We start from the raw sequence: 16,614 nt of genomic DNA, 5'->3' as shown, positions 1-16,614 counted from the left end.
CTGAGTGCTAGAAAATTCCTTTTACTCTACACACTAACTTTTCCTCCTGGCAGTTTGCAGGATCTTGCCTTCCTGATGAGATGGCCCGTGAAAAGATCAAAAAGTATGTCGAGAAATCTTTGGATGCTGCATGCAAGAGGGTAAGCTCTATGTGTAAGTTAGCAATCATTTACCAAACTAATTGTTAATCATAACAATTGTTATCCTACCTTAATGGTCTCAGGTAACTGAACTTACTACTATTGGGTCTGCCAAAGATAAGATGCATCCACTTGCAATCCTTGCAAGTGAACTTAGATTGATTGCTGAGAAGGATCTTTCGCTATTTGCCCCAGTATTACGTCGTTGGTACCCCAGATGCGCTATAGTCTCAGCAAAAACGTTGCACCAGTTTTATGGTGAAAGACTGGTCTGATTTTGATGAAAATGAAAGTGTCTGCTCTAGATCTTTTAAGTCAGCTATTATTTAATGATACTTTTTCTTTCTTTCTTCTCTTAGAAGCCGTTTCTCAAGGATATTACATGCCTCACCGACGATGTCAGGAAAGTGCTTCCTGCTGCTTATGCGTTGGAGCGTTGCCTTATTCAGCTTTATTCTTCAGCTTGTGAAGGAAATGATTCACAATATTGCCAAGAATTTGACCATTACCCGGTTCGTTAATTCATTCTTCTTTTCGGGGGTAGTTGTTATGTGATTTGATTTTTGATCCTGAAAGTATAAGTTCCTTCATACAACACTATTATTTCAATTGCTCATCTTGCTTATTTCTCATTTTTCTGTTCAAAGAAAGAAAGAATTATAAGATCTTGAGTTTGTTCTGCTGCTTTTTATGTCACATTATATGAAGAATTTTAGATGGTCTCATAAAAGGATCAGTCTCAGTGCACAGACACAAATTCATTTTTCTGCACTTTGCCTCTGGAATCCCCTTCTTGGGTGCAAGCGTTATTTTGAATACTAGTGATCAACATCACTGCAAAACCGGGGAGAGTTATCCCTATTTCTGCTATTTGGTTAAGGCTGGATGAAGCCTTCTTCTGGTCTGTATGACTGGAATTTCATGACACCAATGCCCAATCTCTCTCTCTCTCTCTCTCTCTCTCTCAGAAAGTGACGGATTACATTTTCTGCAATCGTTTCCCACATTTGAAGATGTTAAAGAGCAAAAATGAACTTGAAAGTCTCCCTTTGCTCCTTACATTGCTTTCTGGATTTGCTCATAAGTGATCTTGATATACTGTATACTTATTCTTCTCTCCTCCTTTCCCCAGATTGCTGAAATTTCAAGGTCCATCATTCTAGATTGGGTGGTCGCACAACACGACAGAATTCTGGAATGGACTGGACGAGCTTTTGATCTTGAGGTATGTTTCTTACTTGGTTGGGGTACTGCAATCTGCACTTGGCACTGTACTAAGATATAACAAATCAACAAAATATAATGTTTAAGTCTTATCATCGTTTTGCTATGATTTTTCACGGACAAACATAAAAATGTAGACATGGTACTCTTTGGGCGTCTTCACGGTGGTCTGACATCATTGGTTTTCCCATATATACAGGATTGGGAACCTTTATCATTTCAGCAAAAACAGGCAGCTTCAGCAGTTGAAGTGTTTAGGATCATAGAGGAGGTATGCAGTATTCCTATATAATTGATACCTTCTGCATGATATATAACATAAAGTGAATAGAGCAAGATCCTTATTTGTGCCCACTGCAAGATTTGTGCCCTCATGCGAGGGGAAAACTTCATTTAGTCCAAATGTTTCTTGTAGGATCTGTATCAAAGATGGATAAGTGTCGGGCAATGATTCTCAAGCTTCATGATAATCCATTACTTCAAGTAGGTTTTGAACAGTCTAACCAAAATATCCAATTTCGAAATGGCAGGAAAATTTTTATATTCCTGTATGCTTCAGCATCTGCCTACTTGCCTACATTTATCTGGAAAGTTGTTCAGATCCTTATTTCATTAGATGACACCACTTGCATGTGGCATGATATAGTAGCCCCTTGAATTGGCAAATCAAACAGCCATTTTGGATTTTTAAATCCAACAAGATAGGTCAGCTAAGAAGCCTGTGTGGCCCAATATGCCCTCCAATGGAGTGTCTGATTTTCACTGGTATGCTAGCTGGGATCAATTTAATTGTATTTGCTTAGTTAGGTTAATAGGAGGATCCTTACTTTGTTTCCTGAGATTTGTCAGGAGAGTGTTGCATTAGTCTTACATGTTGAATCTAGGTCTATTTTGCTATAACATTGGAGGTCCTAGCTTTGAAAATTGGCAGAGTCTTGCTTAGTTCACAATTCTAAGTCCATAAGGCTTGTTATGTAACTCCATACATCTTAAGTATGTTTCCAGTTTCAGATTTTTAGTTATCTTTATTTTGCCTATTTTGATCGACTTCTCTGCACTAGCACCTGCAACAGGCTTCAAGCTCATGGTTTTTACTCCTTTCTGTTACTAAAATCCTGCCCTTTTATTTTTTCAATTTTTTCTGCATCACAGCTTGTAAAGAATAAAGTTGCCATTTTTCTGTAGTGAATAAGACTGTTTGTGAATAACAAAGTTGTGTGCTTGACATAAATAGCTTGTACTGATGTCTATTAAATGTTGAAGTTCTTGATTTTCAATTCAATCCAATTACTGACATGGTATGTTTCAATCCATGAGATGCTTTGATATTATATCACTCAAAATCTTTTTGGTTCTAGCATAGCGTTTTGCAGGTGAAACCTTTGTTTCATTTGTTTAATATTTTCCAAGTTGTATTCTTGTCTGTGTCTGCTGTTTTGTTTGCTAAAGTAACTGTCTTTTTGCTTGGTATATTGTCTTTTATATTTTAGTAAAAACAACTACTTGAATTTTTTATTTGTGGATATAATTTGCAGACAGTAGATCAATTTTTTGAGTGGAGTCTTCCAATGGACATCACTCATTTACAAGCTCTACTATCCATTATTTTCCACAGCCTGGACAATTATTTGGTGAAAGTGGTTAGCCAGTTGGGTAAGTACCCCCTGAAAACTAATTCCTAGTGCGTGTTAGTAAAGCTCCAAGTACAAACTTCATATGCTAATTTTGATCAAGTTTGTTGCTACAAGGTGACTTCTTTCCTATAGTTGGAAAAGTCACATGACTTATGTCATATACTATTGGATGACCATCTACTCATTATGGAACTGGCCTGGCCTTGGTGGGTACTGAGAAATTGTTTAAGGAAGTGGCTAAGAGATTTAGCAATTGGGAAGTTTTTGACAAGTAAAGGCTGGTAGAGGGCTAGACATTTTGTGCTCTCTGTTAAAGAAAAGAAAATGTATATTTGGACTAAAGTAGATATGAATTCTTGCAATGTGTTATGAGCTAATACGTAATAGGAAACATATAGTGGTTGCTTAATGATAATGAATAGCTGAACGGATTTGCTTTGGAAGATGATTTTTGTGTGCATAGAGCTTAAAACTACAACTAGTAATTATAGCAAATAAAATAAGTATGCTGCAAAAGTAAGTTGAGGCTATATTGCGCGTGCCTCTAACTTTTATCGCATGCTCTGTTTGTTTGTCGATTCTCCTCAGGGTTAATTCTTCAGAAACTCTTATACATGCACGGTTTATTTGTTCTTTTGCAGCCATTTCTATACAGCTACTTACAATTAACACGGGAATAACAATACATTTTGTACTGCAGTTGAGAAGCAAAGCTTGTATCCTCCTACTCCTCCACTGACTCGTTACAAGGAAGCAACATTTCCTATTGTCAAGAAAAAGGCAGTGGAGAGTTTCATTATAGATGATGAAATATATAAACAGTTAGATGAATTGACCGCTTCCAAGCTTTGTATCAGATTGAATACTTTCCGAGTGAGTGCAAGTTTTATTCTGATTCATTTGCACAGAACTTCAATGTACTGTTCTCTCTTTTTTGCCAGGTTCATTCACTCAATTTGTTTGATATGTTTTACAAATATTTGCCAATTGTGAGACAGCAAATTCTTTAAAGTCTTAACAATTGTTCTATATATTGTTCTGAGAGTACTTGCATAAAGCTGGCATGCGTCACAGATGTTTGAATTATCATGGAGGAAAAATTATTGGCCCTGTTGTATTAGTTTCTTAGACTGTCTTATGCGAGACATTGATCTAAGCAAGGAGACACAACTTGGTGGTCAGAGTCATTCAAGAGTATACAGCATGTATTATACCTATTTCACTGACCAATTGTAAGACACTAAGTGATATGCTGATAAGGACTCATGTCTTTTCTAGAGTGTGTCTTATGATTCTACAAATAATTATTTTTAATGATATACCATTTTTTTCTTGATAATTTAGTAGGATATTCTAAATGGTGAGAAACAGTGTTAGAATCCAAGGACCGCACTTTGTAAATTAACTCAAGGTCCACTTTTAAAAGGCAAAAACACATAACGTATTAAACATCTATATCTCATCCAGTGGTCAGCTTGGGATACTTATTCTATTGGTTTTCTTCATGTGAAATAGGAGACATAGTTAGAAGGAGGTCCTGCAGCATTCTAGGAGCTGATTGAACCATATGCTCACCATGTTGCAACTGTCTCCATTAAAATTCTACTTCCACTAATTCTGCAGATTTTGATGCTTGTTTTTGCAGTATTTTCAAAAACAAATCTCTGCTCTTGAAGATGGCATTAGAAAGTCGTGGGTATCCGTCACATCATACCAAACAGACCGACATTGTCTTCAAGCTTGTAAGCATGCAATCTGGAGTTTTTAAATCTAATTTGCAACTCTTGTTCTTTATATGGATTGTTGATGTTCATTTGGGGTAATCTGTACATAAAAAGATTATCATACTCATACTAGGCTGTCTCCTCAGAAGTCATCCAAAACATGTGTATTTCAGTTAAAGAAGCATCCTTGGTCAAGAAATAGGGACAAAACCATGAAATGTCAAGCACAACTATGAAAAGCAGAAATGACAGATGTGCTCCTTGTGCTTTCAGAAGCCCTGTTCACAAACAAGTTTGGAGAATACACAAGTATTCTGTTTTCAATGCTTGTAACTAAAGCTGCTGAAATTAGCTCAGTTCATTAACAATGGCAAAACAATGTGTAATGCATCCATGTTTTGGTATAGACAACCATCATAGTTCTATGATGTTGGTGCGGTTTCCAAAAAAACACTCCAGACTTGTAACTGTTCGCTCCATAAATTAGATTAAGTAATTTCATTGGAAGCAGACATGATATGAAAGGAAGCAGCAATGCTTGAAGTGGTATGAAAAATCAGCATGTTGCTTTTAAAGGTCATGTATCATGCATTGGTAAACAAGTGTTAGCTTGGTGATATGTTGTATTATCTGACATGTGTCTTACTATCTATTTGGTAATTTTGATTTCTTGGTAAAAAATGATACAATATTGATAAATTTATTGAGCCAACCAGGAACAATTTGTGCTTGAAGACCAAGTAAGTATGCTTATCATTATTGATGCAATCACAGTGGAATCATTATTAGCTTAATTGTGCATTAGTTTGGGCTAGCATTATAGTCCTCATTTAGACAACGTAAGCATCATATTCAATGTCTCTAGCCCTACAGAAGGCTATCATGTGCTGTTATTGGGTCTACCACCAATATTCATGTTGAACCTTTTAAGAACTTGGAAACAAACAGAGAAAGAAAGCTGAAAGGAGAAAGGAAATGGTGCAAGTAAAAAAGGTGCCCAAAGGAAACATGGTCACTTCATTACCACTCGGTTGTAAATGGAAAAGGAACAGAAGCAGAAATGACTTGATTACAGTTCAGTTGTTGGTTATGGTTGCATGGTCAGTATTTAGGTATAATCTTGTGGGTGATTTTTCTCATTCCAGTATTGAGAGTTCCCTAATTAGCATCCACCTAAAACAAGTTATATAGGTGTAATTTGATCATCATATGTGAAGTTTTTGTAAATGCAAGTTTTAGACTCTTATAATGGGCTCCATAGCTCAAAGAATGTATCAGAGCAAGTATAGACACAGTGAAAGGAAACCTTTTCTAAATCTTGCTTGGACTATTCTGTTATTAAGTTTCAAATGAACTGAAAATCCATGATTCTTTGCCTCTCCTTTTTCATTACCTAAACAGATTCTCCATTTCACTCAGCAACAGGAAAAACTTCTGGGAATTCTGAGACAACAGATGTGAATGCTGAATCAGTTTCTGAGCTTTTTGTTGCCACACTGGACTGCATCAGGGATTCTGCTGCTAATGCAATTAGAAAGACCAGCGATTTTCTTGGTATGTTTTGGCTGATCCTGTCTTCTAAATCTGTCAACTTTCTCGTGAATAATATATTTTTTTTTCTCAGAATGGTATTTGGTTATGGTCCTCATGCACATATTACATTAATATGCTCTGGTGCATCTTTATTGATGGAAAGTTTACAAGACAAGTTGTTCTCTTTTCTTTCTTTCTTTATATATAGTAGTAATTTGTATATACGTAATTTGTGGCACACTCTGTGTGTGCAACTTTTATAAATATCATGTAAAATAATATATTTATAAAATTTTATTATTTAATAAAGTATATATAAAAATAATAAGTAGATATTAAATTTATAAAAAAGTAGTGACCAAAAAAATGAATGAGAATAAAATAAAAAGAAGGAATAACTATTGAAAGATATGGGGAGCGGGAAGTTACATGGTTGGGTGGGAAGTTAATAAATAAATTAATAATTAAATTAAATATTGAAATTGACATACTAAAGCACCAATGCATTCCTCTTCAATTATATATTGTACTATTGTTGTGGCATGTTGTTCCTACGTTCATATAATAAAATATTTTTCGATCTTTGAAATGCTTATAAATAAGCTGATAAAAAGAAAAAAAATAATTTTTCAATTAATGTAAGTTTGGGAAAGTTGAATAAGTTAGTTATTTATTATGAAGGGCATTTTTTACTTCACAAAAAAAATTGTGCGGCGGTGTCATTGACAGCCGTTAGTGGGTATGGAGGGGTTTTTCTTTTTATATTAGTATGGATTATATATATATATATATATATATATATATATATATATATATATATATATATATATATATATATATATATATATATATATATATATATATAGCTAGAAGCTTGTAAAATTACATGAGTATGAACATGTTAAGATAGTTCTAAAACCTTTTGCTATTTCCTGCATGCTGAAAAGACTTGGGTCCTTGGATGACAGACTTTTATGTCCTCTCTGTTGGTCACTGTTCTAAATAAGCAGGTCCTACTTCAAATCTGGTAACTCATGACATGGCAGAGCTGCTTATAAGTTGCATTATGTTCTTTGCTGGATTGGTTTCTTTTTCCTTTTCTTTTAAATCTTTATTTTGTTGATCAATCTAATTGCAGTCACTTGGTAGAAGTGTGGGTTAAGGTTTGCATTTACTTTACAACTACTTAAGCCAACCCAACTAGTTTTGGATTGGGTTAGCATAGTTTAAAATGAGCCCAATTAGTTGGATTTATTTAAATTTTATTGCACCATAGGTGGGTTGATGTGGGTTCATGATGGGTCTTAAATAGGTGAAACCCATGGTTTAATTATTTAAATTCATTGTTGATTTAGTTGTTATTTATGAAATAAAAAAATTATACAATGAAACCAATTAATTAATTTACTCCTTTACATATGTATATCTAAAGGCGTTATAATATTGAAGCTTATATGAGAGTTTCAATAAATAAATAAATGCAGATATTTTTTGAACAAATCAAATAGAACCTCAAACATTATTTATAAATGAGGAACTCTACATATCACTAACTATTTTCACATGTTGTATAATAAACAAATCACCAAAATATATATAGTAAATCAACAATTTTCAAATTAGAGAAGACAAAGCTTTTCTATAAATTAGTCAAAACATGCAATTGCCGTGTGACCATGTTATTTTTTTTGGTATTCGGAGTAAATTGATTACGTACCATTTATATTATGAACTTCAATCAACATATCAATTATCAAAATTAGAAATAATTTATAATTGACTAACATTTATGATTAATATAGACGACTAACTATTATTATTTGCCATTGAAAGTTAATTGTTCAATTCTACCCACAAATATGAAGAATTGATTGCATGACTATTAGTTTCATGATTTGCTTTGGAAGATGTAGTATTTTGTTATATACTTCAGAGAGTTTTTTGTTTTATCTTTAGCAAATGAATGTTTATTAGTCCACGACCAATGAATAATATAAATTTAGTCATACTATATTAGAAGCAGTAGCTATCTCTCTTGAATAATCAAGATATGACCCTTTTTCTCTTTCATTTTTTTAGAGATCGAATATAAGTAATGGCTACTACAAACCTGACCCATTTGCCACCCGACCCATTTTGAACCATTATTTGGACGCAATTCGAACCTAGCCATTTTTTACCTAACCCAACCTGCCCACTGAAAGCTCATATATCCTTTACTGTGCTATCAGCTATAATTTTCTGCCCACTTCTTGAATTTGGAACAAACAAAGCTTATGAAGGGTCTTGCTTTTACGAACTTCTGAATGCATCGAATTTCCTGATCTTTCTGTGCTGTCCTTTCATTGTTTTTCTATTATATTAACAATTCTCTTTAGTTCCTATTTTTGCCATGACTTTATAAGTACAAAGGCTCATATTTTTTTTTGGATTAGTACAAAGACCTATTTGATCTGCAAATCAGTTGCGATCTTTTGTTTGGTGACCTACTTTTTGTAGCCATGGTACGTAGGTGAAAATGCCTTTTTTGTTCACCTTCTCATTTGGTTTTCAAATACGAACGGTGAATAGTGGAGAATCGAATAACGTAATAGGTCTTTCAAATGGTTGAAAATGATCTGGTAGCCTGCACTCCAGTCAAAGGACAAGGAAAATCTGCAAAATTGCTTGACTGGGATTCGACAAAGTATTAGCTGAGAGTTGAAAAAGTAAATTGTGTCTCTTTAAAGTTGTATGCTTAAAATAATGATGGAGAATTAGGAGCAGTCACATCATTACTTTGACCCAGATTACTTTGTTTCCTTTTCTAAGAAGTGGAATAGTATTTGTTGGTATCACAAAAGCAAATAGGAGTTCCAACTTTAGATGAAGAGAGTTAGTTTGTTTCTTTCTGAATGTGAATTCTGGTCACTTCTTGGTGTATTTTGTTGTAAGCATTTAATATAAAAATGTTTGTTGTGTTTTATGCTAAATTAAGTTTCATTAGCATGTCACTGAATCAGACAAAAGTCCTAGGCCAAATCTCAACACTGCTTGTCTATGAAAATCCAATGTGCATGGCCTCAAATAAGGAATTTGGCCTCCATGTCAAAGGTTGTGTCTGAAATAATCAAGAAATAAGTTCCTTCTCTCGTTACTTCAGCTTTTTATGGTGTGGTCTTCACAAATATGGAGTTGCTATGGGTATGGAAGAATTTACCTCACATTCTCTGACATATAGTTGATGGTGATGTAGTTAGTTTATTGCAAATGTTCAATGTTTTTTACTTGAAACGTGCAATGGTCAAGTTAAAGTCTATCACTGAGAATGATTTTATGCAAAATATACCATTTCAGTTTGGACTTTGGGGACTTTGCAATTGTTAAATTTGCTCTGATTTACTTTAAAGAGCCCAACCAACACATAATTTCTTCGTTATTGGACTTCCAGGAACCAAAATTGTGTTCTGGGACATGAGAGATTCATTCCTATATTATTTGTATCATGGAGGTGTTGAAGGAAATCGCTTAGATGATGTACTTCCGCAATTTGATAGCGTAAGATATTTAATAATCATCTGCACTGTTACTTTCTTTGCGTCTCTGGTACAGATGAATACATGCATAGATGTAGTCTAACCCACAGAACAGAGGCATTCATGTGCATGCATAATCATAAAATTTACTATAGTTCTTTTATGTGGATCAATTTTTCTCCAAATATAGAGATCCATGTTCATAATTAATACATGAATGTTATGTAATATAATCTGATAAACAAATAATGGATTTTGCTTGTAGATCTCTTCTTTTAGGTTTACTACCAATGGAACTCCATTTCCCTCTGCCCTGGTGTATCGGCAACTTTAGTTGATTGATTCTAAGATATCTTAGTCCTTGCAGGCATTATATATTTCCAGAGGCTGTTATAGTAACCACCTCCTTGTTACAATCATTATTAATTCGATTCCTCCTTGTTTTGCTTAAGATTCTAATACCATGGGCACGCACTTTACTCAAAACTTTTTAGTTCGTAACAGTTCAACAACTGGTTTCATATAGCATTGTTAGCTGTCTAGTGGAATTTCCCTCTAAACTTCATAGCATATGGAATCAATCACTAAATTCTACATACACCCCTCCACTAATCCAAATGGAGAAAACAAACGAAATTTGCTATGCTTTGTTTTACCTTTTACTTCTCTAACATTCAATAGCATCTTTACAGGTCCTCAATAATATATGTGGTTTGGTTGATGATACGATCAGAGACCTCGTGGTGTCAAACATCTGGAAGGCATCACTAGTATGATTTTGTTTGTGGTATCTGTAGCATCATAACATTATTTTGTCTTTTCTATCTTTTTTCTGATTTTCTGTGTGCCATTGCAATAGGAAGGATTTATGTGGGTGTTGCTCGATGGAGGCCCTTCACGTGCATTTTCTGATACAGATATTCCCATGATTGAAGAAGATTTCAATATGTTAAAGGTAAGCCAAGTATCATCATCCGAGGAGTGTTATTATGGTGGAGCCTGTTACGAAAAGCACAAATTGCATAACTGTATTGACAATTAAGTATTATTCTATTGCTCCGGCAGTGCACAATCAGCATTCTTTTTGGAATCTGTTGCTGAAAACTTGAAGTTGTCAAGTAACATATATTGATGTCAAACTTCCTCGTGATTCTCCTTATTTATCTCTCCTTAATTCCCTTTTGTTTGCCAAGGATAATCTGAAGCTGCTTGGAAGAGAGCATGTACTCTTCTTAAACACTAAAGCCTGATTTGGTCCAATAGTAGTAATCTCCCATGTGTTGAGAAGTTTTTTCCAAATTACATGAAGAGATCTTGTAATTATAGTAACCATTTAGTATCTTTAATATTTCTTCATGAATTTCTGAACTCCAACTAGTGAATTGTCAAATCACTTTCTCAACTCCTCTCCACTTCAATTGTCGTGAAATCCAAGCATGCATATAGTCAAATTTTTCGATACATTACCTTCTGTGCTGAACTTCTGCTAATGAGATGTCCTTGTACAAGGTTCAAAATAAGTTGGATCTTATGAACTTATTTATGACTCCAACTTATTTTCAAGAACCTGAGGGACTTGTAGGTGTAAGTTATGAAGAGATTAAGCACGAGCAATTGAGTAAGAGTATGCTCTCTTTGGTTGGGAGAAATAGCTTCTCCTTTTTATTTGGCCTGTGGAGGGTCAGTCAGGAGAATCACTCCCATAAAAAGTTTACATCTGCTCCTCTGATTTAGTATAAATGCCAGCCTTTTGGACCTAAGGTTTCAACTTCTATTACATAGCTTGTCATCACACGTCTAACTATCTTAACTACCTTAATATTTACCATTGCCCTGTATAGTCACATATAACGTGCCAGTAATTCTCTTAACATCTAAACATTCGTTGCTCAGGCTTTAATCTGGTTAACACTTTTATGCAGTTACATGGAACCCAGTGGAACACTCTACTTTGCGTAGTGTTAAAATGGCAGACAACAATGAAATAGCTTAGTCATGGATAAACTTTTAAAATGTTACTTGAAATCTTGTCAAGTCACATTTATTTTTCTTCATTGCTCCGTAATCTGTATTTGAGCATCACATTATCTTTCATGTTTCCTAGGACTTGTTTGTCGCTGATGGAGAAGGCCTTCCTCGTTCATTAGTTGAGGAGCAAGCAAAGTTTTACCATCAAATTCTGAACTTGTTTTCCCTGAAGGTTGATTAATACATGCATTTAGATTACTACAAATTCAATTACTTTCATTTTTTCTGAAAATTTTTCCATCTAAATTTTTGGGCAGACTGAATCGTTAATACGGATGTTGATGGCATCCAGTGAACACATTTCAGTAGGTGTAAGTAGTCATAAGTATGGGCAACGATATCTAGGGGATGCTCACACTTTGATACGTGTATTATGCCACAAGAAGGACAGGGAAGCTTCAACGTTCTTGAAAACGCATTATCGGCTTCCGTCATCTTCTGGTAACCATTCATTCCTTGTTTAAATAATCTTCTTACAAGCAAACGTTATTTTCATTTAGATGCTTCTGTTTCCTGGCAGTTCATTCTTACTACTGCCCCTGCCCGCCAGTTTAACCTGAACTCTAATGTTCTGTCTCCTCTTTGAACGGGCATACATTTCTTGTTTATTTTGTGATATGTTCTTCGACGTAGTTTGTTTGCTGTTGCAAAGTGGAAATCAACTGCTGTTCTTTTTCAAATATACTGTTATCAATAAAACCTACTTAATTCTCTCATCATTTGATTCCAGAGTATGATGATGAGACTGCGGTCGAAAACTCCAGCTTCAGTTCACCTCTCGCTTCAGATATCTGGAAGCGAAGTACATCTTTTAGTTGGTCCGAGAAAGGTCATAGCAGCTTCAGGTCTATAAAGAAGAAGCTTCAAGAAGCCACATGGAAATGAAAAACACGTGGTGGCTTAGCTGATTACTGCTACAATCAGAAGCATCCACGTCACTGAATCATACAAGCTACAAACATCTGGAAACGGGCGACAAAACTCTGGGGCCTTACGCAGCAAGTGAAGAACTGTACAGCTCGCAGGTAACTTTGTGTAGAGACAAGAGCAGAGTGTCTGAAACAGAAGGCATGCATGGAGCAATTTGCTTTGCCATATCACTGAGATTGATCTTGTTTCAGTTACTGGTTTCGGAAAGGACCAGTTCACGATCATCGAGTTTTTCGTGATGGATTAGTCCATAATAAAGTGGTATCAGAACAGGATTCCATGTTCGTGTGTTTAAGTGTTTGAGGGCTCACAACGGATGAGCGTGTTTGAATTGGATGGTAGAGAATATAATAATATGATCATATGATCGAACATCACATTGTTCTTTTATTTTTTTAATTAACTTCAAATTAGTCTCTTTACAATGATTTTTCGGCATTAATTTGCAGCTAAATTATATGATTTTTCTGAATTACTTTTATAAAAATTTTACCTAAAATTATTTTGGTCCCTCGAATTTTAATTCAGTTACAATTTAATAACTTGGACACGAATATGTAAGAACTAATATTTTTGTCAAATGTTAGTGCATATATGTGCTGCTTAATTCTAAGTCAGTTGAATTATTTAATTTATTAGGTATCTTTATGTTTTACCATACATCATTACTCAAGTGCATGAAAAAATATATTGACAACTTGTTGAAGGCAAGTGAAAATTATATGCTTATTTAATTTTAAGTTAAATTTAATTTATTTAGTACACCTGTAACCATTTTATATATTAGTATTCGTGTCATACTCAAATGTGTGTGTATATATGCCGCCACATTCTCATAGTTAGGTTTAGGATAAATTATAATAGACTCTACTAACGTTTGCAATGATTAAAAAATACTTTCTCGTTATTCAAAAAATTATAAAAAAGAATTTAAAATTAATAATTATCTAACATATATTTTTTTATAATACGTTGTCACCAGGGTATTTATTAGGAGATTATTAATTTTAAAAAAATATTTATAATTTATTAAATAATAACGAAATATTTATAAATACTTAGTTATTAGGGGACTAATAATTTAGCCTTAGTTATTTAAATACTTCGGCCACATATAATTCCTCTGCTCAGTTACACTACATCTACAGCAATTCGCGGCGACCTACTACAAGCCCTCGCGATTTGATTCACTGGGGAATTTCATACTACTCTCGATTCGGCGTAGGATTCAAAGTCCACACATAATTTTGATTATGAGTATCCAGCGCTCTTGTAATATCATTTTGATGTACGGGTCGTGTAGAAAAATGGCGAATCAGGAATGTTGGAGAGAAGAATTCGTTGCTGATGGAGTGATTGAGCCCCTTCATGACCTCTTTAGGACACTAGATGTTCTCAGCAGCGGGGAATTAATCTGATGTGCTACGGTAAAAAAAATGCAGACTTTCATATTACTCGAGGTTATTGGGGTGAAATTTAGTCGGCGAGGCTGTTGGTTATACTGCTGAGACGTAGCTATGTCTCTTTGAAGGATTCTATGATGGGTTAACGATGTTATGGTGGGGAAAAGAAGGCCGAGGTATGAACATTTATGTTGGTACTAATTTGTCATTAAGTTTCATGTTTATGTTCTTCAATCTTCAGATTTCATTGGTTTAACTAGATACATGGATCCATATCTTGTTCCTGCTGCTCATGAAGAATTGCTATAGTACTTTATGTTGTGACCATCTTGAAGACTGTTAGCCCTTTAGTCCAAATTGGACAAACAGGCAGTTTATTTACTAATCCCGTCTTTGGTGCATCCATGTTGATGCATGGACATCTCTTCATGCACGCTATGAACGTTAGCTTATTCACAACATCTTTGTTATTTTTAATGCAGCTGCTGTTATACCCATGGTTTCCTTATATTTCTTAACTTTTTTGGTTGGTGGCTAAGCATCCAGTTCCTGTTAAAGTTCTAAACTTTCAATTACAACTAATGTGGATTGTCATTATTATTTGAGGGCATCACATCTTTGTTCTTTGTATATGAGGTGGATAATATGTTCGCATATGTATCTTGCATTTCAACTATCAAGCACCTTTTTTAGGTATACTGCATGTTTGCACATTATATGAATGTTTGCCATTTCAGTGGCACCTAATAAGGCGCATACATTATGAGGAAGATTTGACAAAGATACTTGGAATTAATGAATCTGCCCATGTTGATTATTTCTTGCCTTCTTTTTGTCGGTTACTTAGAGATGAGGCAGAGTTTCAGACTGGATAGGCCATATACTATAGTATGCAATGGAATTACATCAGTTAGATGTCCTGTTTTTTTATGTGTTCAACTTCTTTACAAGATTTATAATCGGCTGTAACTGTGCTAAAAGAGTAGAAGAATGAAATGTCTGCTATTGGATATTGTGTAAGATTACATCGTTGAAACTTATAGTAATTTTATTTACTGTTTTCTTCATTTCATTACATAGATTGCTCTGATCTTTCACTTTTCTGCTACTCAATTAAAAAAAATATGTTTCTCCATGGAAGGGATTTCTGTTATAACAAGCTTTCCAGCATTAAAAAGCTATCAAATTTCACTGCAAAGCAGAAAAAGAGCAGAATTATACTAAGCATTGTCCCAAACTCCCCCATGGTGACAAAAGTTTTGTAAGAAGGCTACACAAAAGACTACTCTAGTCAAAGTCATTGCCCTAATAATATATGTGACAAGTAATTCTTTATAGTTTACAATCTCCACTACACTATGGACATACATATACATACACATTCACATACTTGGAGTATGATTTCATGAGGTTTAGTATTGGAAAACCCACTCAATCCATATACATAAATATCACGCTTTTAATTTTCTCTTATTACCCCGTGAACATGGATATTTTATTGTTTAACTTGATTAATGTCAGAAACTATAGAGGAAAAAAATGAAAATTCCCCAGGGACATGTAAAGTATTCCTATTTGAATATAGAGTATCTATGCATATCCATGTCTTCATAATCTTCTTGCTCCCTATAGCTTTGTGGTCAAGCAAGATTAAACTACTAATGAGCCATTCCTTGATGACCTTTATTTAAGTCTCAATGAGGTAACAAGTAGTACATTTATACGTGATAGGAGAAATGTCAGTGACACGTCCATCAATAAAAAAAATTATATATAAAAGGCACTTAAATAATATCCAAGATAAAAGATCTTAAGAGTTAGAATGAAAATGAATTATGATATATGCATCTTACTTGGTGAGATGGCTATGTAATGATTCATTATGGGACCTAGCTACATGACTACGGTGCATAATTCTCAATCAGCGCCATAAAACATCTAAAGGATTCAAATTGGCATCAAGAGACCTGTATGTCTTCACAGGTCGACAAGGGGGATTGGATAGTACACGCTAGCAACTTAATTTACGATAGGTCATCAATGTAAAGTTGAATTGATATTGGTTATTGAAAGAGCATTAGAGAAAGAAAGGCATTCTCCTGGTGTAATAATAAGGTACATTTACGGGATGATTTATACATAAGAATAGTTTGGAAAGTGAAACGTTCCGGCTGTTTTGTTATTTTATTTCCCTGATTGAGAAAAACACACCCGAATTAAGAATTTAAGATTTCAGCAATTTTTTATCTGCCAGAAAAATTAGTTGAAAACATCCTGTGTATTTAAATTTCCTTTGTGGGATTTGTGGAACTCATTATCAAGCCATTCTGGCGTACCAAAAGCAACCTAACTAGAATCAAATATCAACCAGATTTTACGCATAAGATTCATGTAATCTTGCAACCTTACAATTCAATATTCAATAAAAGATTCCACCAAGGATTGTGTACACATCTGCGCTTGTCTTGCCTGACTGGGGAGAA

At 34.4% G+C, this 16,614-nt stretch overlaps 2 protein-coding genes across 5 annotated transcripts in view; both read left to right on the top strand.

The window, feature by feature from the left end:
- LOC105164132 overlaps positions 1-13,176 on the top strand; it is a 23,579-nt gene extending 10,403 nt beyond the window's left edge. For 2 of the 4 annotated variants that reach the window (XM_020694824.1, XM_011082712.2), the window contains exons 12-26: positions 54-140; positions 224-409; positions 500-652; positions 1,273-1,365; positions 1,564-1,635; positions 2,900-3,017; positions 3,699-3,871; positions 4,644-4,740; positions 6,124-6,276; positions 9,686-9,792; positions 10,463-10,540; positions 10,630-10,725; positions 11,875-11,970; positions 12,056-12,239; positions 12,529-13,175. In XM_020694824.1, coding sequence (XP_020550483.1) covers positions 54-140; positions 224-409; positions 500-652; positions 1,273-1,365; positions 1,564-1,635; positions 2,900-3,017; positions 3,699-3,871; positions 4,644-4,740; positions 6,124-6,276; positions 9,686-9,792; positions 10,463-10,540; positions 10,630-10,725; positions 11,875-11,970; positions 12,056-12,239; positions 12,529-12,683 — 1,848 coding nt within the window. In that variant the 3' untranslated portion in view covers positions 12,684-13,175. Of the gene's footprint in view, positions 1-53; positions 141-223; positions 410-499; positions 653-1,272; positions 1,366-1,563; positions 1,636-2,899; positions 3,018-3,698; positions 3,872-4,643; positions 4,741-6,123; positions 6,277-9,685; positions 9,793-10,462; positions 10,541-10,629; positions 10,726-11,874; positions 11,971-12,055; positions 12,240-12,528 lie in introns of all 4 variants that reach the window. The other 2 variants (XM_011082711.2, XM_011082710.2) reach the window with 2 other exon arrangements.
- LOC105164131 (F-box protein At3g07870-like) overlaps positions 13,840-16,614 on the top strand; it is a 4,967-nt gene continuing 2,192 nt past the window's right edge. Inside the window, exon 1 of the mRNA XM_011082709.2 lies at positions 13,840-14,307. The gene's annotated coding sequence lies outside the window, so the exon portion shown is untranslated. The remainder of the gene's footprint in view (positions 14,308-16,614) is intronic.

The sequence above is a fragment of the Sesamum indicum genome, linkage group LG6 (genome assembly GCF_000512975.1).
Source record: "Sesamum indicum cultivar Zhongzhi No. 13 linkage group LG6, S_indicum_v1.0, whole genome shotgun sequence".
In the NCBI taxonomy this organism is placed as follows: Eukaryota; Viridiplantae; Streptophyta; class Magnoliopsida; order Lamiales; family Pedaliaceae; genus Sesamum; species Sesamum indicum.
This window is presented reverse-complemented; position numbering and strand designations above follow the sequence as displayed.